Source organism: Anolis sagrei, chromosome 6 (assembly GCF_037176765.1).
Source record: "Anolis sagrei isolate rAnoSag1 chromosome 6, rAnoSag1.mat, whole genome shotgun sequence".
NCBI classification, from domain to species: Eukaryota; Metazoa; Chordata; class Lepidosauria; order Squamata; family Dactyloidae; genus Anolis; species Anolis sagrei.
Genome location: NC_090026.1, coordinates 42,408,877 through 42,431,245, shown reverse-complemented (window position 1 = coordinate 42,431,245; position 22,369 = coordinate 42,408,877). Strand labels below are relative to the sequence as shown.

Below are 22,369 nucleotides of genomic sequence, written 5' to 3'. Positions count from 1 at the left end.
AGAAGGGGCCCCATAGCCACCCTATCCAGGCCCCTTCTACACTGTCATATAAAATCCACATTATCTTATTTGAACCAGATTATATAGCAGTGTGGACTCATATAATCCTGTTATATGAGTCCACAATGTGGATTATCTTCTTTGATGATCTGGATTATATGGCACCTAAATTTAAATTACGATTGCCTTGGGCCAAACTGTTGTTTTTCATATCTCAACAGGCCTCCTAGGCTCCCTCTTCACTGCCATGTCATCCAAATAATCAAATCAGATAATTGAATTTATCTGCTTTGAACTGGGTTATATGAGTCCACACTCAAAATTTACGCAAAATCTAGATATTGTATAGAAAATTCAGAGACATATTTGAAGTTGTGGAAATTGATCCAGAATATTTGTTTTGCTTAAACAAATCAGGGATAGAGTTAGTGTTCTACAGAAAGTAAATGTCTTCTAAAGGGTTCCATGAACCACTGTCCTAGAGTATCCCAACTCTCTCTAGAACACAGTGGCGGAAAGGTTGCCATGGTCACTATTGAGGTGACTGTTGGAATGTGTGACCATCAGAATCCTTAGTGGCTAGAGGAAGGGCATCATCTCTTTCCCTTTTCCTCTTCCATATGGACAAAGGGCTGAGCAGGCCTGAGTAGGTGGGAAGGATGGACTCTCTCTTGCACCATGCAAGGTTGCAGCAGTTGGTTGTCCTTTCTCCTGTTGGTTGCCCCACAATTTCTCCTCGCTCTGGGGATAAAGATGATGCACATTCCCACAGACACCCAGGAAGGTAATCACCATTTGGTCAACCACTTCGTAGGTATGTCACACACACACACCCTACATACTTCAGGATGGCATTTCATTCTTTAAAAAACTAGAGTTATTTGAGATGTTGCTGCGACCTCCCAACCAAGAATTCATATGTAGATGATGGGTGATGGCTCCAACGTCAGTGATGTGAATCTGCTCAAGGGTGTAGTCCTCAAATCATACAATCCATTTTGAGGGTGGGTTTTAGCACTTTGATTGGGTGCCTTAAAGTCCATACTATTTATTTATTTATCTATCTATCGTGTCAGAAGCAAATTGAGATTACAGTTATAATGTATAAAAACCACAAAGTTAAAAACTTGGCATTATACTAAATTTCCTTTGATCAGAAGCTGGCCACTTTGAGTGCCTCTGGTGTCACTGTAAGAAGGTCCTCCATTGTGCATGTGGTTACATTTTAGTAGGTGGTCTGTGGTTTTTTCTTCTCCACATACATGCATGTTGTGGACTCCACTTTGTAGCCCTATTTCTTAAGGTTGGACCTGCATCTCGTGGTACCAGAACGCAGTCTGTTCAGCGCCTTCCAAGTCGCCCAGTCTTCTGTGTGTTTAGGAGAGAGTTTCGCATCCAGTATCAGCCACTGATCGAAGTTCTGGGTTTTAACTTGCTACTTTTGGACTCTTGCTTGCTGAGGTGTTCCTGCAAGTATCTCTGTAGATCTTAGAAAGCTATTTCTTGATTTAAAATACTGGCTGATATCCGAACCTAGAGGATGGGCCGGAGATGTCAATGTCTTGATCCTTTCATTACTGGCTGTTACTTTCCGATGGATATCAGGTGGTGCAATACCAGCTAAACAGTATTCTAAAACTTAGAATAGATTTATTTTCCCACTGCCACCAAGCATCACTAAGTTTGAGTGGGAATATATTGTGGTTATTTCTCTAATGAATGATGTATACCAGAGGCAAGGAAATGCAACCTATGAACCTCAAGGAGGCCCTCGGACCCTCAAATGCAGACCCTGAACCCATCAAAGCTTCTATGTTTGTTTGTTTATTGGGAGGAAATTATGGGTGATTTTTTTTTGTCCCAAACAATGCAAAATGAGCCCAAACTGCAGTGGTTTGCATCCCATGATCCTCCTAAACTTCTACCTAAAACACAAAAGATGTTTTTAAAAAATACTAAAAATTGGCCAAACTGTTGTCCAGAAGTGATGTCTTGTAGCTTTGGGCATTCCAAAATGCACTGGTACAGACTGCTGGGTGAGAAAATACCTCATAACACCTATGGAGTTATACATCTGTGGTGTATATGTTCCTTCATATGTTCTGACACTAGAAATGAGTTCCTGATGGACGAGGTCAAGATGAGGGAGAAACATCTGGTCACAGCTTTGTTGTTATTGTACTTTATTCATGTTTACAGCATCTCTGAAGTTTTTTCTTCCCAGGGTTCATTTTGATGATCCAGCAACCACTCATTTGAGTAAGCGGTTTTCTCTACCAGATTCGACACTGACTGCATAAGGCAACATTTGCAACCGTTACTTTATTGTACAATTTTCAGAGGCTCTTAGCCTGTAACTGGTCAATAGAGTTGTGCTCCAAAATGTAACATTTCTAAGCTCTGGAATAAAGTTTATATTGAGATCGAGATATAGATATAACCTGGGAAGACAACAGGAGAGATGCAGAACTACATCTGTATTTCCTGAGGCTGCAACCAGTCAATTCCTCTTTTCATTTGGATGTTCTATTGAACCCCACAGGCTGTCCTTGGAAGTTTATCAGTAGTTCTCCAATGAGATGATTGATATGGTGTTCAGATAAGCTTCTATGGGAAATGACTTGTTCACTGATTCCAGTGTATTGTTGTGAAAGCTGGAATAAAGAACTCCATCAAAAGTTAGATCTATTGGAAAGAAGAGGTAGCTGTAGTATTCGTGTGTGTTTTAAACACTTGGAATAAGTGGAAGCTGGACTGCCTTCAATATTTCATCATGAAGCAGAAGAGTCGTTTCTATGTGGGATTTTGGTTCCCATTTCAAAGGGAACACTAGAATTACCCATACCTCTCTCCTTTGCAGGGGCTGGGATATTTGATCCAACGTTATTCACAAATCAGCAATGACAGAAACAAGTTTTTTTTTTAATTTCAGGAGCAACTTGAGAAACTACGTCGCTTCTAGTGTGAGAGAACTGGCCATCTGCAAAGACATTGCCCAAGGGACACTTGGATGTTTGATGTTTTACTATCTTTGTGGGAGGCTTCTCTCATGTCCCTGCAAAAGGAGCTGGAGCTGACAGAGGGAGCTCAACCCGCTCTTCTCAGATTTGAACCACTGACAGGGGTTTAACCCACTGCGCCACTGGGTGCTCTAACAGAAATATGTGATCATTTAGGTTACAGGAATGGTCTATTTCCCATATTTGTTTACACATTTACTTAAATCATTATTTTGGTATTATGGTTAAGTCAAGCTTCTCAAAGCTGCTAAATGAACTTAAAAAACCACCTATAATAGCTTCCTCTTGCTGGGATTAAACTTCCATTCCTTTTTGTCCAGGTGTTAATCCAAGAAACACAGGAAAGCATTGATGGGTGAATAGTATCATCAGCACAACCCAGTGAGGAACAAGCTTCCTACAACCAGGGCTTTGACTCCCAAGCCTCTCATGTTCCAATTCGAACACTCTAATTATTACAATTTTTTGTTTTCTCAGCACCAGAAAATGGACTGGACAAGATACCTCATTCTATTAAGTTAATTAAAAAGAATTACATTTATGGCAACGCCAACCATAAAGGTAACTTTTGTTGTTGTTGTTTCAAACATTGACAATGCAGAGCGTTTATGTGCACAGAATTAACAAATAAGCGAATGAGATATTTTACAGTAGCCTCTTGTCTGTATTATTTTAAAAGACAAACAATGTGCAGAGAAGAACCCCAAAGCTTCTATGTGCTTGTCAATGGAAAAAACCTCCTTTATGCAAGATAACAGGCAAACCTATGCTATTACAGTTCTGGCTCAACTGACTGTTAGCCCTAGCTTCTGCCAACCTAGCAGTTCGAAAGCATGCAATGCAAGTAGATTAATAGGTACTGCCTTGGTGGGAAGGTAAAAGGGCTCCCCAAGCAGACATGCCAGCAACTTGATCGGAGATGTCTATGGACAACAGGTTCCTCAGCAAAGAAAAATGAAACAAGAGCACCTCCCCATGGCTGGAGTTGAGCATTGCCTCCAGATGCCAGAGATGGAAGGAGAAGGCCTTTACCACTCTGTGTATTGTATGCTGTTTGTTCAGTGAATGTTTGCCTTATATGTGTATACTGTAATCCACTATGAGGCCCTCCAGGGAGAGAAAGTAGAATATAAAAATGTGTATTATTATTATTATTATTATTATTATTATTATTAACACAACAAGATGAATCCACAGCAGACACTCTGCTGGCTGTTGTATTGGATCACACGTCGGACACTTCCCAAGTGTCTAGGACTGTGTGATGTATCAGCAAATAATGTGTGCAGATCCCAGTAGCGTGGCCTTTTGCAGTTGGCAGAATGTAATTTTGTCAGTGCTGATTGTGTTTAAGTGCAGGCCAAGGTCTTTAGGCACAGCACCCAGTGTGCCGATCCCACTGGGACCACCTTGACTGGCTTGTGCCAGAGTCTTTGCAGTTCGATTTCCTCATATTGTGTCAGCTTTTCCAGTTGTTTCTCTTCAATCCTGATGTCACCTGGGATTGCAACATCAACAATCCATACTTTGTTTTTTAACACGATTGTGACGTCAGGAGTATTGTACGCCAAACTCTTGTCTGTCTGAATTCAGAAGTCTCAGAGTAGCTTGGCGTTTTCATTCTCTGTAACCTTTTCTGGCTTGTGATCCCACCAGTTCTTTGTTGTTGTTGTTGTTGTTGTTGTTACTATTATTATTATTAGAGATAACACTTCAAGTTTGAAAAAGATAGATAAAACCAACTAAAGCACCAAGTGAATGGACTTTGTTTTCCCTTTAGGTATAGTTCTTACTGAGGTAGAAAATCTATATGTGGCTATATGGTTTCACAATACTTGTTCCAGAAAAATGAGTCATTTTCCATTTTTTAAAAATCACTAAATCTCCTACACAGAAAAGCAGCATATCAGGAACATGGCTAGATTTGGGGACCTTTGCTTTTCATAGGGTTCAGACATTCTGTATAATTATACCTTTTTTTGCTTTCTTTTCCACAGTGAATGTCTATGTCAAAGTGCACAGAAATAGCCCGTTTCTAGTCTGCATGGATATCTCCCTTTCACAAAATGAAGTCATTGACCCCACCTATTTATGGATTGGGCCAACTGGACAGATTCTAAAAGGTGAGTTGTGCTACGGAACAATCAGAAAAACATGGGGTGGGGGGAACCTTTCCTTTTTGATAGAATAAGAAATAGAAAAAGGTGTAGAAGAGAAGTAATTCTTGACAGGTTTCTTCAATATAAAGCTATGAACTAAAAAGTTTAGCCTTCCGAATCTATTGTGGTCATGAGCTGAAGTTTTTAAAATCAGATTTAAGATAGTATGATTTTAAAAAGGCCAAATAATGCATTGGTTTCGTGTGGGTGGCAAAGATGGCATTTGTATGGAATGAAGAGCCAGATTTCTTTTTTAAAAACCCTTTAAAGTTTCTCACATACAGCAGCCTGATAGAAAGGTAATATTCTTGTACAAGTTGTAAAATTCTTCTAAATGAATATTTTCGGAGGAAGTGGCTGCCGTGAGTCAAAATAACCCCCAAAATGATGTCACTCCACAATATATTGTAATTTATAATGGAATGGGGAATGTTAGTCACTACCATCAGTCATTGAAAGCCTTTGACTCAGCAGTTTCATGGATATGCTATAATATATTCCCCCACTCCTGATTTTCAAGTTGAATACACTAAAGAATAGTTTAAAGTATTTGGATTCTTCTGTTTTCATTGAATAGTTGGTCTTTTCTGTTTTCTCTTGCATTTGGGTAGACCAGAATTGTGTAATTTCTTAACGCTTTGGCAGAGCTTGGGAAATTATGTTTAAAAAATGCATGTTTAACTTGTTCCATGGCTCACTCTGCTGCACAATACTTTTTGACAGCTTTCAAACCTTTTAAGATTGATCAGAGAATGAGTTCAGCTCAAGTTGGGTGGGAAAGTCGCTTATGCTTACGTGTTCTTTAAAAAGAACTAAAGAAAGCGCAGTCGAAACCATTACACCAAAGATGGCTGGCATTTATTGTAATGCTTTCAAAAGGTAACTCCATTACACCTTTGTTGCAGAAAGAGAAAGGGGAATACACACTTTGAGCTCTTGGGGGACCGTACCCAGATGGTGATGCTGGGGGATGCTTGCTCGGATCCCTGGCCTTTGACCTGTGGGGTCCCACAAGGTTCTATTCTCTCCCATGCTTTTTAATATCTACATGAAACCACTGGGAGAGGTCATCCAGAGGTTTGGAGTTGAATGCCACCTCTACGCAGATGACACACAACTCTACTACTCTTTTCCACCTAATTCCAAGGAAGCTCCCCAGATCCTGGACTGGTGCCTGACAGCTATGATGGACTGGATGAAGTCCAACAAGCTGAGACTTAATCTAGGCAAGACAGAGGTCCTCTTGGTCAGTCACGACAGTGATCAGGGTATAGGGTGGCAACCTGTGCTCAACGGGGTTACATTCCCCCAGAGGACACAGGTCCACAGTCTGGGGCTCCTCCTGGACTCAGCGCTGACACTGGAAGGGTCTTCACACATTTAAAACTGGTGTGCCAGCTGCAACCGTACCTCGAAAAGCCTGACTTGGCCATAGTGGTCCACACTTTGAGTAAATCCAGAATGGACTACTGTAATACACTCTACATTGGGCTATCTTTGAAGATGGCTTGGAAGCTGCAGTTAGTGCAAAGTTCAACAACCAGATTACTAACTGGGCTTAGCTATAGGAAGCACTCCATGGCCCTATTAAAGCAGCTCCACTGGCTTACAATAAGTTTCCGGATCCAATTCAGAGCGCAGGTTATCATCTATAAAGCCATATACACTTTGGGTCCAACCTATCTTCGAGACCGCATCTTCCTTCTATGAACAGGCATGGGCTTTGAGATCTGCCGGGGAGGCCTTTCTCTCATTCTCAACATCATCTCAAGCACAGTTGGTGGGGATGAGAGAAAGGGCCTTCTCAATGATAGCCCTTGGCTCTGAAATACCCTCCCTAGAGAAATTAGTTATCCCCCACTCTCCAGGCCTTTTGGGCTAGTTTAAAAACATGGCTTTTAAGACAGGCCTTTGACTTTGTATAATTTATGGTCTGATTTGAGGACCTAGCAATTGCTTCTATCCAGTATTTTAGATTGTCAATTGTAGACAGCTAGTCTTATTCGCAGATTTTACTGCATTTTATGAATTTTAGAGTTTTATTAGATGGGGTTTATGTGTGTTCATTGTTTTGTAGACTTACGTTGTTGCTTTATATGCTTATGTATTGTTGTTTTATGTAAAGCACTTAAAGTGCTTCTATGAGCTGCCGCAAGTTCCTTTGGGGAGATGGTAGTGGGGTACAAATAAATTTTATTATTATTATTATTATTATTATTATTATTATTATTATTATTATTATTTCCAAGTTCTGTCCTAAGATTATTTCTTTTAATTTCTCTCCTCACAGATCAATTTTCATGCCCACAGAACATTACTCCCATTCCAGTCTAAGATGCAAAACTGAAGCGTGCTCTAGCTGATTCCTTGCACTCTCGCTGTTGGTTTAGAACATAGAGATTATAGACTCATGTTGTGTATTTATTTCTGTTTTAGGAAAAAGCTATGTGAATCTCACGGCAACTGGAAAATTGATGGTGCTTGGTTTTAGAGCGCGCATGTCCGGATCTTATACTTGCACACTTTCTTACAGAGTTTTTCGAAATGACTTGCAAGCAGAACAGGAAAGATTCAAGACATATAAATTTATGGTTTACGGTAAGGAAATAAATAATTCCTGTATTCCTTTTAGCTCCCACCCTCAGTCATACCAGTTTCACTGTTTTGTCGACAGAACCTATTCAATCTAATGTGGGTCTCAAACCCTAAACAAAAACCTGATAAACAAAATATGTTTGAATATTCAGCAGTATACAGTCCCCTAAGGACCCTGCGTCCTTACACATCCTCTTATGTCTTGAAAGGAAAATCTTTAAGATGTTAACACCACTAGTTGTTGTTCAGTGTCATTTTAAATGTATAACCATGCATCTCCTGTCTGGAATTTTGAAATATGAAATACTCAAAAATCCAAAAAAATTGAGATGGTTGAGATAGCAATGCCTTTGCTTTGTGAGAGTTCAATATACATCAAATTATTTAAAATATTGGGTATAAAATTACTTTAAGTACTCATGTATTAATAAAAAATGTGTTGAATAATAATAATAATAATAATAACAATAATATATTTTATTTATATTCCGCTTTATCTCCCTGAAGGGACTCCCTGAGGGATTACAGAATATATTTATGGTAAATGCCGCTATACAATTTACAAACAATTTAAAAGCACATAGATAGAGGCAAGGCTTCCCTCTTTTCATTTCCGGCGTCTGGAGGCTGTGCCTGATTCTGTCATGGGGAGGTGCTGTTGTCTCATTTTTCCACACAGAGGAGTCTGTTGTCCTTCCTGATTGAATTGCCAGTATGTCTTCAGGGGCGCCTTTTACCTCCCTGCAAAGCGGTATCTATTTATCTACTCACATCACTGTTTTTGTACTGCTAGGTAAGCAGAAAGCTAGGGCTGATGGCGGGAGCTCACCCCACCTGCAGCTTGAACGTCTAACCTTCTGATCAGCAAGATTTTCTGTAGCTGGCAGTTTTTAACCAGCTGTGCTAACCAGCAGCCCCTACTTACTTGCAAGTCAATGGAAGCACTACACTTTAACTCTTGTAACATCCTCTTCTCTGACTAGTGAAAGGCAGAAGCTTAGTCTGTCCAGGGAGAACCCAAAAGAAACGCTAGATCTGCTCAACTTTCTCCCCCTCAATGCCATTTCTAATCTTTTTGAATAACTGGATGAGAAAAGTGCAGTGGTGGAATCCAGGGCAACTGCCGCCAGGGAATGACCCCCAAATTATTCATGTCACATCAAAATCCATAACTGTGGCCTCCAAACCTTCAAGAAACATAACTGAATTTTGTGCTTAGACTTATTTATGGAGAGGTATTCCAAAATCTGAAATCCAAAAAACTTCTGGTGCAAGCTTTTCCAGTAAGGGGTATTCAACCTGTGTAAAATATACAAGTAGGTATTCTATTTACAATCTATGGCAGAGGTTTACAGTCATGGTCTAGATACTTTATGGAACCATTTTGTCAAAATTCTATCACAACCTGCCTTTCCTCCCTCCTGCATTGGAAAAATGTATGTGGACTAACTTTTTCCCTTGTGGGTGGGATTTAGAAGACAGGATGGGGGTGGATAAGAATGAAAATCTGGATCGGAAGAAAAGTGATCATAAAAGGAGGACTCTTGTCAAGTCACTTGTAACTGTTTCAAAACCAAAGGGTTATAAAAAGAAACAAATCTATTGATTTTTAAAAAATTTCTCACCCTGATTTTCATTTTTTCGATGTTAGACGTCATCCCCATGTGAAATGGTGATGATGCCTAACATGGAAAAGGTGAAAATCTTTTTAAACATCGAGAAAGACTCCATATGCCTTCTATAGCTTGCCTGTTTGCAACCAAAATGAAAACTTTACATTCGGTATAGTCTTTTTTAAAAGCAGTAGTTCCGATCAGACTAAATTCAGAATGTGATTAACAAATGGTGTCATCAGTTGGTCAAATATTATGACTGAGGTTTGAAAAAGTAACTTTTCTAAAGTTGTAACCTTGAGGTGGCACAGCCTAGGTCTTTTGTGCATAATTCCTAGTTATTATAGGTGCTAGAAAATAATAAATAATTGGGAGAATCCTATTTGACCTATTACCATATGTATCTTTATGTATAACAACAAGAATGATTGACAACTGGGAAACAGAGGGAGAAAACGTGGAGGCAGTGACAGACTTTGTATTTCTAGGTGCAAAGATTACTGCAGATACAGACTGCAGCCAGGAAATCAGGAGACGCTTACTTCTTGGGAGGAGAGCAATGACCAATCTCGATAAAATAGTGAAGAGTAGAGACATCACACTGGCAACAAAGATCTGCATAGTTAAAGCAATGATATTCCCCGTAGTCACCTACGGATGTGAGAGCTGGACCATAGGGAAGGCTGAGCGAAGGAAGATAGATGCCTTTGAAGTGTGGTGTTGGAGGAAAGTTCTGAGAGTGCCTTGGACAGCGAGAAGATTCAACCAGTCCATACTTTAGGAAATAAAGCCTGACTGCTCACTGGAGGGAAGGATAGTAGAGATAAAGATGAAGCACAATGATGCTGGGGAAAATTGAAGGAAAAAGGAAGAGGGGCCGACCAAGGGCAAGATGGATGGATGGGATCGTTGAAGTGACTGGATTGACCTTGAAGGAGCTGGGGGTGGTGACAGCCGACAGGGAGCTCTGGCGTGGGCTGGTCCATGAGGTCACGAAGAGTTGGAAATGACTGAATGAATGAACAACAACAACCATCCGTATCTTTATGTATACTTCGCTAAGTAGCAGAGGCACTAAGAAACTGGGTTATACTTTGCAAAAAAACATAATGGGACACAAGCAAAAGCCTGCTGTGCCCAGTTCCCATTGGGGCTGATGCATATTGCGTTAGGGCCAATGCAATACATATTGATCCATTGTGCACATCAGTTAGGTTGTGCATTGGTCCCATTATGTACCAGTCCCTTCTGCATTGGTTCATTGGCCAATGGGCATCAGGAACTAATGCACATTGGGCACTTTGATGTCTCTGCTACCGGGTAACGCAACTGAAATCCTCCATTGTATATGGATGCATGCAACTATGCAATTATAATTCTTGCAGACATAAGTCCACTTACAGATACACAAAGACCAAGCAGGGTTCTAGCTATGATTAACAACTGCAATAATAAATAATAATAAATAACATTGTGTGATGTTTAGATTCACTCACATTTCTGCATCCTTCTATCTTCTAGCATATCGTGAACCAGATTATACGTACCGAATGTCTGTTCACTTCGAAACAAAAGCATGCAACTTATTGGCAAATGACGAGTTCTTTGAAGAGCTAAAGAAAATTCTGAATAATCTGATTTCCTACCTGACGTGTCATATCGCCGACACATCGTACAAATGTCACTCTGTCAAGCGACCCAAACACGGGATAGGAACTGAGCTGTTCATTGTTTTTCAAGGTAATAGAAGGTGAATTGTTAAGTTTATTTGCTCATGACTTTTGGTTTTCAGGAGTAGGGGTGGCAGGGTTGCCAGATGTCTGCCTTCAAAATAAGGGACAGCCAACAAAGGGGAGATGGACAGGCCTTCCAAATGGGGACTTCTGGGGGTGGGACTTCTGGGGCCTTGACCAATGAGGCCCCACCCCTTTCTCTCCCGCCCTCATCTGAGCTCCTCCTCCTCGGCAACTGACATCTCGCCACTCCCTCTTCACCTTGATAAAGGGAATGGGACCCTCATTGGCCAAGGACAACCCATCCAGTGATCCCCTGGGATGCCAGAAATTTTCCCAAAATATGAGACTTTTCCTTAAAATCTGGGATGCCTGACAATCCTGGGTGGTGGGAACCATGTGAGGGAAGAACTGTATGGAAAGGTCCCATGAGCATTGCTTCTGCATTCTCAATTACCTGCTTACTCATGATATAGTCCCATCAAAACTGTCATTTCCTTTGGAAAATCTAGTTGCATGTACATAATAAGTCATGACAATGATGGGTCTCAGCTTATCATAGGAAAAGTATGAAGACTTAAGACCTTCCAGGATTTCCATGATCTATTCCAGAAGACCTCCCTTAGACAACCCCAGGAATTGAAAGCTTACTTTAGTTCTTTGGTGATGCACTCTGTACGAATAGTAATCTCACACTTATTGCTCTTGCCATCTTATGTGAGGATTCCTCAGAAGTTGAAATTTTTTAAATTTCACCTAAGACTTGTCGGGTTCAGCTGTAACATGTAGAGTTCTTATATGTTGTGATTGTTAATAACTTCATGGGAAAGGGCTCACCGAGGAATAAAACATGCATGCGGTTTCTAACAAGCATGATGAACATTACCAATATTTCCAGAAGATATGCCTCTTTTGTAGTAGTATTATGAGTTGCAATAGTGAATTCTGTATTAGGGCAGGCATTTAGGGCCATAGTGCACACTTGCTAATGTAGCAATCATGCCATCAAACCTGCACAGAAAGAACAACTAGTAACAGACAAGCCGTAGTTTGTATTAAAAAACATTGAAATGCTTAAGGGAATTATTGGGTGCTGCAACATAGAATCATAGAATCAAAGAGTTGGAAGAGACCTCATGGGCCATCCAGTCCAACCCCTTGCCAAGAAGCAGGAATATTGCATTCAAATCACCCCTGACAGATGGCCATCCAGCCTCTGTTTAAAAGCTTCCAAAGAAGGAGCCTCCACCACACTCCGGGGCAGAAATTTCCACTGCTGAACAGCTCTCACAGTCAGGAAGTTCTTCCTCATGTTCAGATGGAATCTCCTTTCTTGTAGTTTGAAGCCATTGTTCCATGTCCTAGTCTCCAGGGAAGCAGAAAACAAGCTTGCTCCCTCCACCCTGTGGCTTCCTCTCACATATTTATACATTGCTATCATATCTCCTCTCAGCCTTCTCTTCTTCAGGCTAAACATGCCCAGCTCCTTAAGCCGCTCCTCATAGGGCTTGTTCTCTAGACCCTTGATCATTTGAGTCGCCCTCCTCTGGACACATTTCAGCTTGTCAATATCTCTCTTGAATTGTGGTGCCCAGAATTGGACACAATATTCCAGGTGTGGGCTAATCAAAGCAGAATAGAGGGGTAGCATTACTTCCCTAGATCTAGACACTATGCTCCTATTGATGCAGGCCAAAATCCCATTGGCTTTTTTGCCACCACATCACATTGTTGGCTTATGTTTAACTTGCTGTCCACATGGACTCCAAGATCTTTTTCACATGTACTGCTCTCGAGCCAGGCGTCCCCCATTCTGTATCTTTGCATTTCGTTTTTTTCTGCCTAAGTGGAGTATCTTGCATTTGTCACTGTTGAACTTCATTTTGTTAGTTTTGGCACATCTTTCTTATCTGTCAAGATCGTTTTGAATCCTGCTCCTGTCCTCTGGAGTATTGGCTATCCTTCCCAATTTGGTGTCGTCTGCAAACTTGATGATCATGCCTTCTAACCCTTCATCTAAGTCATTAATAAAGATCTTGTACAGGACTGGGCCCAGGACGGAACCCTGTGGCACTCCGCTTGTCACTTCTTTACACACAAGTTATACAATAGTGATGATCGAGCTTTCCAGGTGATTTGCTCATAACCTTTTACCTCCTCTTGCAATACACAACCATGAGATTTATTTTAAATTTTTTGTTCATGTGGGATAATATTGTGGCCCTAACGACCTAACTAGAACACACCATGAATGGAACACGCACTGTTACACATGCTTTGGAATTCAGCGCAATGCATAAAGATTCCATATCAAAGCAGTAAATGAGGAAAATGTTCCAATGTAGAAATCAAATGCCTTTCCGTTGCTGTCCATGGTACCAAGGTATAGTAAAAAATGAATGTAGAAGTTTCTTCATCTGTGGCTTGCTTTCCCTTTTCCCTTAAAGCAATAGTCTCAACCTTCCTAATGCCAGGGCCCATTAATACAGTTCCTCATGTTGTGGTGGCCCCCAAACATAAAATTATTTTCATTGCTACTTAATAACTGTAAATTTGCTACTGTTATGAATCGTAATATAAATATCTAATATGCAGGATGTATTTCCATTCACTGGACCAAATTTGGCACAAATACCTGATACCTCCAAATTTGAATACTGGTAAGGTTGGGGAGGGGATTGATTTTGTCATTTGGGGGTTGTAGTTCACCTACAATCAAAGAGATTCTGAACTCCACCAACCATGGAGCTGAACCAAACTTGGATATAGTTCACCTATATCCAGAAAGCATTGTGGACTCAAACATTGATGAATCTGGACCAAACTTGGCATGAATATTCAATATGCCCAAATGTGAACACTGGTGGAGTTTGGGGAAAATAGACCTTGACATTTGGGAGTTGTAGTTGCTGGGATTTATAGTTCACCTACAATCAAAGAGCATTCTGAACCCCACCAATGATTGAATTGGCCCAAACTTCCCACACAGAACCCCAATGACCAACAGAAAATACTGTGTTTTCTAATGGTCTTTGGTGACTCCTCTGACAGCTCCTTGCAAATCCCCCAGGGGTCCCGATCCTCAGGTTGAGAAACACTGTCTTAAGGCCACAGCAATTCACGGGATTTAATTGTGAATAAACAAGGTTAAAATATTCCATCCCTAACTCTTTGGTGGTTGTGTAGGAATTTTAGACATAATTTTAAAAATAAATAAATAAATCACAGAGTTGGAAGATACCACAAGTAGTCCAATTCCCTGCGATGCAGGAATATACAACCAAAGCACCATATTTAGAGGGAGACTAATGTATTTATCCGTTTCTTAGTAAACCCATTTGCCCGTGGCTGGGACATTATTTGCCACCAGATTCCTGCTGACTGTGAAGATGTGACCAATGGCCATATTCGACAGGTAAGAGTTCTTTCCACATTTGCCCATAAACATTTGTGGGCTGCAAAATTATTTATTTATTTATTTATTTAGAGCTTTTATAACCTGGTCTTCTTGACCCCCGAGGAGGGACTCAGGCCGGCTAACAACAGAGAATCAGTATACAAATAAACTAAAGCATAATAATATCATAGTACATTAATAACACATTAAAATACAGATCAAGAATTACATAAAACCAATTCGTCAAGGTAAATCACAAATTCACCACCATCCGCCTTGTGGTCAACAGTTATTGATTCGATCATCAATCTGAGAACGCTAAGTTCCAGAGCCAAGATTTTACCATCTTTCTGAAAGTCAGGAGGGAGGGGGCAGATCTGATCTCTATCGGGAGAGAGTTCCACAGCAGAGGGGCCACCACCGAGAAGGCCCTGTCTCTCGTCCCCACCAGACGTGATTGCGAAGGTGGTGGGACCGAGAGCAGGGCCCCTCCAGAAGATCTTAACAACCTTGATGGTTCATAGGGGAGAATCCGTTCAGACAGGTAAACTGGGCCAGAGTCATTTAGGGCTTTATAGGTCAACACCAACACTTTGAATTGTGCTCGGAAGCCGATTGGCAGCCAGTGGAGCTGGGGCAACAGAGGAGTAGTATGCTCCCTGTATCCCGCTCCTGTTAGTAATCTGGCTGCCGCACATTGGACTAGTTGTAGCTTCCGGGCAGTCTTCAGAGGCAACCCCACGTAGAGAGCGTTGCAGTAGTCTATACGGGATGTAACCAGAGCGTGGACCACCGTGACCAAGTCAGACTTCCCAAGGTACGGGTGCAGCTGGCACACAAGTTTTAATTGTGCAAAAGCTCCCCTGACCACTGCCGAGACCTGGGGTTCCAGGCTCAGCGATGAGTCCAGGATCACTCCCAAACTAGCAAAGAAATCAGCAGAAAAAGCATATTCTTTGAGCGTCATAGATGTTTCCCTACTCTATATAACAGAGTGTCTTAATCTTTTCCCGCTTGCAACCCCTTTCCACCTGGGAATTTGTTGTTTGACCCTAGGCATATAGGCATATGAAATAAGTATAAAAATAAAACTTTTACTGATAATAAAACAGCATTTGCCAGGAATACTAAACAAGTTGTTTTCCCTTTTTATCAAGTATAGCTGAAGCATTTTCTATAGAGTCTGCTGTAACCGCTGCATGTTGTTACTAACAGATTTGAGTAAATGTCTGAAACAGTCCACTAGATGGCATTCAGAAACTTTTTACTGTGGCCAAATATTTCACATTGAGCTAAGGGGACTCTATTTGGTGTAGGAAACCACAATTTATGTGCTCTAAAGTATACTATAGTATGTTTTCTTGTTTGCATTGAGTTTTTGCCATATATGTTAGAAACTGCCCTGAGTCCCTTCAGGGAGACAGGGCGGTCTATAAATAGTTTTTATATTATTATCACTCATTATTGTTGTTGTTGTTGTTGTTGTTATTGTGCTATTCTGTATATACTTCAGAGTCATAGTCTCCATGTGCAATGCTACATTATGATTTTACAAATTAACCACCAAAACATCATGTTTTACAACAAATCGACAGAAAAAGCAGTTCAATACATGGTAATGTTATGTAGGAATTACTATATTTACGAATTTAGCACCAAAACATTGCAATGTATTGAACCAGCTATGGATCCAGGTGGGAGGCAGAATGCGTTGGATAATACAGAACATTGGATGAGTGAAGGTTGGATAAGCAAGACTCTACTTTACTTATTTATGTTCAAACACAAAATTGTTATTTTTGTCATTTCACTGTACGCTTTAGGCTCGATGGCTCATAGAAGAGTTTTTCCGCAGGCAGGAGGCCTTCCTGAAGGAAAACTATCTGAATACGCCCCCAATCCGTTACATTGATCATAGTTTCCAAGTCACTCGTCTGGACAACTGTCGCCCAGGGTTTGGGAAAAATGACATCACTCACAGTGACTGCGCAAATTGTTGTGGTATTTGTTTGTTTGTTTTCTCAACCACACACTATTCTCCCAGGCAATCAGAATGAAATAGTTGTTTTATCCTTTCTATAATGCAATTCTGGATATATTTTTTTGCAAGCAAACACAGCTCGGTGAACTTGGCCAATGCCTTGGGTGAGCCAAGTGAGCATATTCTCTTAGAATCCTTTAATCCCAAGCCTTCTGCCCCCTTCGACACAGCACTATAAAGTCCACTTTGAATTGGATTATATGGCAGTGTGGACTCAGATAACCCAGTTCAAAGCAGATATTGTAGATTATCTGCTTTTATATTCTGGGTTATATGCAGAGGTGACCCTAGGTAATTTTCAACAGTAAGCAAACAGTATTTTGGCGCTCCCCCAACCCATCACTGATATATATTTTCTGTTCGTCGTAAGAGTTCTGTGTGCCATATTTGGTTCAATTACATCATTGGTGGAGTTCAGAATGCTCTTTGATTGTAGGTGAACTATACATCCCAATAACTACAGCTCACATATGTCAAGGTCTATTTCCCCCCAAGAGAGCCTCAAGAGCACTCCTGGGCAAAATCAACTATATTGCAAATGCTTACTTTGCATAATGGGTTGAGCTGCCCCAGGGTGTAGGTGAGTGGAGACAGAGAGACAAAAACTCTCCTCTTCCTCCTGAATCAATTCTACTTCCCTATTAAACAGATTAGGCAACTGCCCTAATTCAGTCGGAGCCACATTTAAATGACATTTACATGGGATCTCTCTCTGATATAAAACTTATAAATACTGGTTGCTGCAGGACTCAAGTATCAGAATCAAGATGCCACGTTCACTTTAAAATAGCGGTGCATGAAATGCAGTCTTTAAGAATAATATTTCAGTATAGTTACTGGTCTAATAATATTTCAGTATTAGGGCTGGGCAATTTCGTTCATTAATTTCGTAATTCGTTATTAATTCGTTATTTTTTTTGATAACGAAGCGATTTTGAACCATTCAGGAACAACTAAAAAACGAAACGAATTTTTAATTCGTTTCGTAATTGTTTCGTAATTGTTTCGAAATCGTTTCGTTATTATTTCCGCATGTCTGGTGCAAGTTTTAGAGTTGTTGTTTGTTTTCTCAGTGAAAAAAATATATAATTATCGCACCAACAGTCAACAACAGAGGGAGAGGGAAGCTTCAGAAGTTCCCCCTGTCCCATTTGGAGGTTTTTTTAGCGTATTGCGCCATCGCGTCCGCCGTTAACGAATTGATTCGTTATTGTTTCGTAATTGTTTCGTAATTTCCAAAATTTAGTAAATTTCGAACATTTTTAAAGGAAAATTTCGGAATTCTTTTAAAAATCGAAACGCAAAACCCCCCTAAAAACGAATCGAGTTTAGAAACAAATTTTTCCGTGGTTGCCCAGCCCTATTCAGTATAGTTCAGTATAGTTCCCCCTGGTGGCACAGCAGGTTAAACTGCTGAGCTGCTGAACTTGCTGACCAAAAGGTCAGCAGTTTGAATCTGGGGAGTTGGGTGAGATTCCGCTGTTAGCCCCAGTGTCTGCCAATTTAGCAGTTCAAAAACATGCAAATGTGAATAGATCAATGGGTACTGCTTAGGCAGGAAGGTAAAGGTGCTCCATGTAGTGATGCCGGCCACATGACGTATGGACAATGCCAGCTCTTCAGCTTAGAAATGGAAATGAGCACCACCCCACAGAGTTGGATGCAACTAGATTTAATGTCAAGGGAAACCTTTACCTTTGCTATAGTTCCTTGTAGTTTAAACATAACTATATGTTTAAGTATTTATTTTTTGGGATGGGGAAACAAAACACAACAGATTTAAATAATATTTTAAGTTTTTTTAAAAAAAAATGAAGATTAATTCAGTTGTCAATGGGAAACATGTGAACAGGATACAGGCGAGAAATAAGGTTTCCCTATTTCCACCATAAAAAGCAGTAATTATACTTATCTGCTGTTAAATGATAAAGAATGTTCTCTTTCTCTCCCTCTCCAAGAAACCAAATGCCTTTTAAGAGGCTTCTCTACAGCCGCAGCTGCCAGGGCAAGCTCTTAATTGTCTTTGTGCTCTGCCTCTTAGGAATCTGTTGTGCTTCCAGTTATTGCTGTTGTTATTATAATGATGATTTGCTATTGTGAATCCTTGGACTGCTCCCAAGAATTTAATAAATAGAATCAAATATTTGACTTTACACAGCTAGCGTCCACATAAAATTAAATTATAGACTTTATGGAACAAATGCTTTTCTCCAGAAGATGTGGAAATAGCCACTTCCTTTAGACAGCTTTAAAAGGAATTAGTCAAATATTTTACAACTCCGAAGCATTGTTTTCCTTATATACAAAGATTAGACAAATGTTTAAGAATGCTTTTCTATATTGCCCCCTACATAATGGTAGGTGCCTTCTTGATCAGTTACAATGCGCTAAATTAGATTTAGATAATCTGTTTCATATTCTCATTGTGATTCATTTGCAGTTTACTGAACTGCGAATGATCCCGAAACCTATTTTAAAAACCAACCAAACCCACTCAACTGCCACAAAATAATTCTCCATTATTCAGGACATCTGGCTAGCTTTTAAATTGGGTTTCAGGGGTCAGTTGGGCAATGAAACTACATTTGTAACTACATTTTGAATGGAGAATCCCAGCTTACATATGCATATGTATGAATTTCAGTGATTAGGGCCCTTTGCATGCTTTCTCCAACTTTACAGTGCTTCTCCGTTTGATTTGCAGTGGCCTGTGATCCTGGGACTTATAGTCCAAGCAATGAAGTGTTTTGTGAGAAATGTACGAACATCCGGATTAAACACTATGGAGCAAAATCCTGTTAAATAAAATCAAATATAAATAAAAGTGAAAAAGTGGCTGCACATAGTTTTCCTGTGCCATTATTTTCATCTGTAATCCTGGAACCAAACTACCATGGAAAAAGGTATATACTAGGCATGGATAGAGCTGCGTCGGATTACTCGTTACTTGTAATAATTTCGTTAAAGTTACCTTTTTGAAGTGATTTCGAAGCATTTTAAAGACCCAGAAGTCCTGGAACCAAACTACCATGGAAAACGGTATATACTAGGCATGGATAGAGCCACGTTGGATTACTCGTTACTCATAATAATTTCATTAAAGTTACCTTTTTGAAGTGATTTTGAAGCATTTAAAAAATCTGGAAGTTTTCAGCCCTCTAGCCTGCTGGGAGGCTCCTTGCCTCCCCTCCCAGCCCATCAGGGGAGAAGTTTTGGGGAGGGGTTTTGGCACTGGCAGCCATTGCTGTATATAAATGGGAGCATATGGCTCAGAGGCTCATTCAGAGCCGGGAAGGGAAGGGAAAAGGGCAAAGACAAAGATTAAGGGAAGGGAGGTTGTGTTGAAGGGAGGTTGGAAGAAGAGCACGGTGGGCAAGCAAGCAAGCAGAAAGGAAGAAGGGCTGGGAGAAGGGCTGTTACCAGCCGTGCTTGGCTGCCTGGGAAGTGGGCACAGCCTGCCTTGCCGCTTGTGTGTTGTTGCTGTTGGGGTTTGGGTTGAGTGGGCACCATGAGGGTAGTGTGTATGTGGGTGAGTGGCGAGGTGGGAGCAACACGGAGGAACTAAAGCACTTACTCCAACATTTTAAAAAGCCAACCTTGTAGCTGGTCTCTCTGGCCTTAGTCCCTTTTAGTTTGTGTTGCACGTTGCCTCAAAAGAACTAGATCTCCCATCAATTAAAGTCAGTCTTTGAACACAAACTCTCCTTCCCAAAGTAGTGAAATCATCTTCCAAGGCCAAAAGGGCAGGGCTGTTTCTTTATTTGTTTGTTTGCTGTAAGTTGCCTAAGAAGACACTAGAAATCCCATACATTGTGCAATCGCATCCACCATTAACGGAGCAATTCAGAAATTTTGGAAAGTTCCAAAAAAATTTCGAGAAAAATTTGGAATTCAATTCCAACGCAAACTACATCTGAAATGAGTTTTGAACCATTTTTTTTATTTTGGATCAACCAAGCCTAGTATATACTGCCATCCTCTGACATCTAGCAGATCCTACCTCTGCCTTGAATTCTAATATTTGCATTTTCTATCCCCACTCCATATCACTGATACAGATGAGTGAAGAAATACAGAATTGTCATGATAATAAGGAATGTGTAGGTAAATACTCCTATATGTTCCATACTCCATATAGGGCTCCAATACCAGATCAAGATGCCAGCTTTCTCATTAAAATAGTGATGCATGAGGAACACAGTCTTGGCAAATTCTGCTATTAGAGGAATTTATCTGAATCTTTAAGAATAATGTGTGGACTGAAATTCAGCCACCCTCAGATCTCACAGTTTTTCATATGTTGCAATGTAGTTTTGATACACATGTTACCTTTTAAAATAATGAATACAATGATGGTATGGATAATCCAAAGCTGGAGCTTAAAAGGCCAGACAAGTGCTTAGTAGACAAGTAGCATGCGAACATAAGAGGGACACAAAGTATGTGACCCACACCTCCATGGAGATACTCAGAGGCACACTAAAATGAAGCAGTGAGGCATCCCAAGATGGCAAAGTAGCTCTCCAGCACCACTATTTAGAGCGAATCAAGGGTTACGTGTTAAATAACACTATGTAACATGTTTTTTATTCTTTGGTTATAAATTTAATTTCCTAATTGGTTCTATCCACACTCTTGTTGCATTTCAAATAGACTATTGCAATGTGTCCTATATGGGGTTGCCTTTGAAGACTGTTCGGAAGCTTCAAGTAGTGAAATGGGCAGCAGTCAGATTGCTCCCTGGAGCAGCATGACGTAACCCCTCTGTTAAGTCAGCTCCACTGGCTGCCAGTCTGCTACCAAGCCCAATTCAAAGTGCTGACTTTAGTCTATAAAGCCCTAAAGAGTTCCGACCCAGCTTACCTGTCTGAACATATCTCCTCCTATGAACCAACTCGGGTGTTCAGATCTGCCAGAGAGGCCCTACTCTCAGTCCCACCTCCTTTGCCGGCACAACTGATGGGAACGAGGGACAGGGCCTTCTCAATGGTGGCCCCTGAGCTATTGAACTCCCTCCACAGCAATATTAGATTGGCTTCCTCTCCCCTGGTTTTAAGAAAGAGAATTAAAGCCTGGTTGTGGAACCAGGTGTTTTGAGAGTAGCACAACTACGGTGCAATATACATCCACGGTTTTGATATAATCGAAGTAGCTTGGACTACAATGGAGGGATTAGGTGCAATGTTTTAACAGTTTTTAATTTTTTAAATTATTTTTTTTTTATTTTATAGTTTAATATGTTGCATATTTGCCTGCAATTGAATAATTGCCAAAAACACTGCAAGCCATCCTGAGTCCCCTCTGTGGTGAGATCAAGCGAGGTAATAATATTTATTTATATCCTACCACCATCTCCCATAGGGACTCGGGGTGGCTTACAAAATAGCACACAAAGATGCTATACATAAAATACATAATAAATAAATTAAAATACATCAACATGAAAACAATACTTCAGTACAGTCAATAAATAAATAATAAATGTTATAGAAACATGGAAAAGATTTATTAAATTGCAAAAACTTTGGTTTTGCGGGACGTCCTGCAGCACATTTTGCTATAGTTTTTCAATGAATATCTGATCGAGTCTTAACCAATTCAACATAGTTTGTAGCAACCACAAAAACAAAGTTCCTGGAGTATAACAATGAAACAGGAAAGAACATTTTCAATCCAGGAACAATTTTCTTTTCAAATTTTGTTAATAGTGTAGTTTTTTATATATATAGATATGGTCCTTTCAGCCATTAAAAGCTACTGCCTGTCCCATTTACTTTACTTTCTTCAGACTTTGTGTGATTCTGCACTTGA

At 40.3% G+C, this 22,369-nt stretch overlaps 1 protein-coding gene across 1 annotated transcript; it reads left to right on the top strand.

Moving 5' to 3' along the window:
* Window positions 1-678: 678 nt before the first annotated feature.
* Window positions 679-19,360, top strand: ZPBP2 (zona pellucida binding protein 2). Its single transcript, XM_060783147.2, has 8 exons — window positions 679-784; window positions 3,504-3,581; window positions 5,018-5,143; window positions 7,616-7,777; window positions 10,909-11,127; window positions 14,450-14,535; window positions 16,341-16,518; window positions 19,263-19,360. Exons 1-8 carry the CDS (start codon window positions 679-681, stop codon window positions 19,358-19,360), a joined length of 1,053 nt encoding a protein of 350 aa, XP_060639130.2.
* The last annotated feature ends 3,009 nt before the right edge of the window (window positions 19,361-22,369 follow it).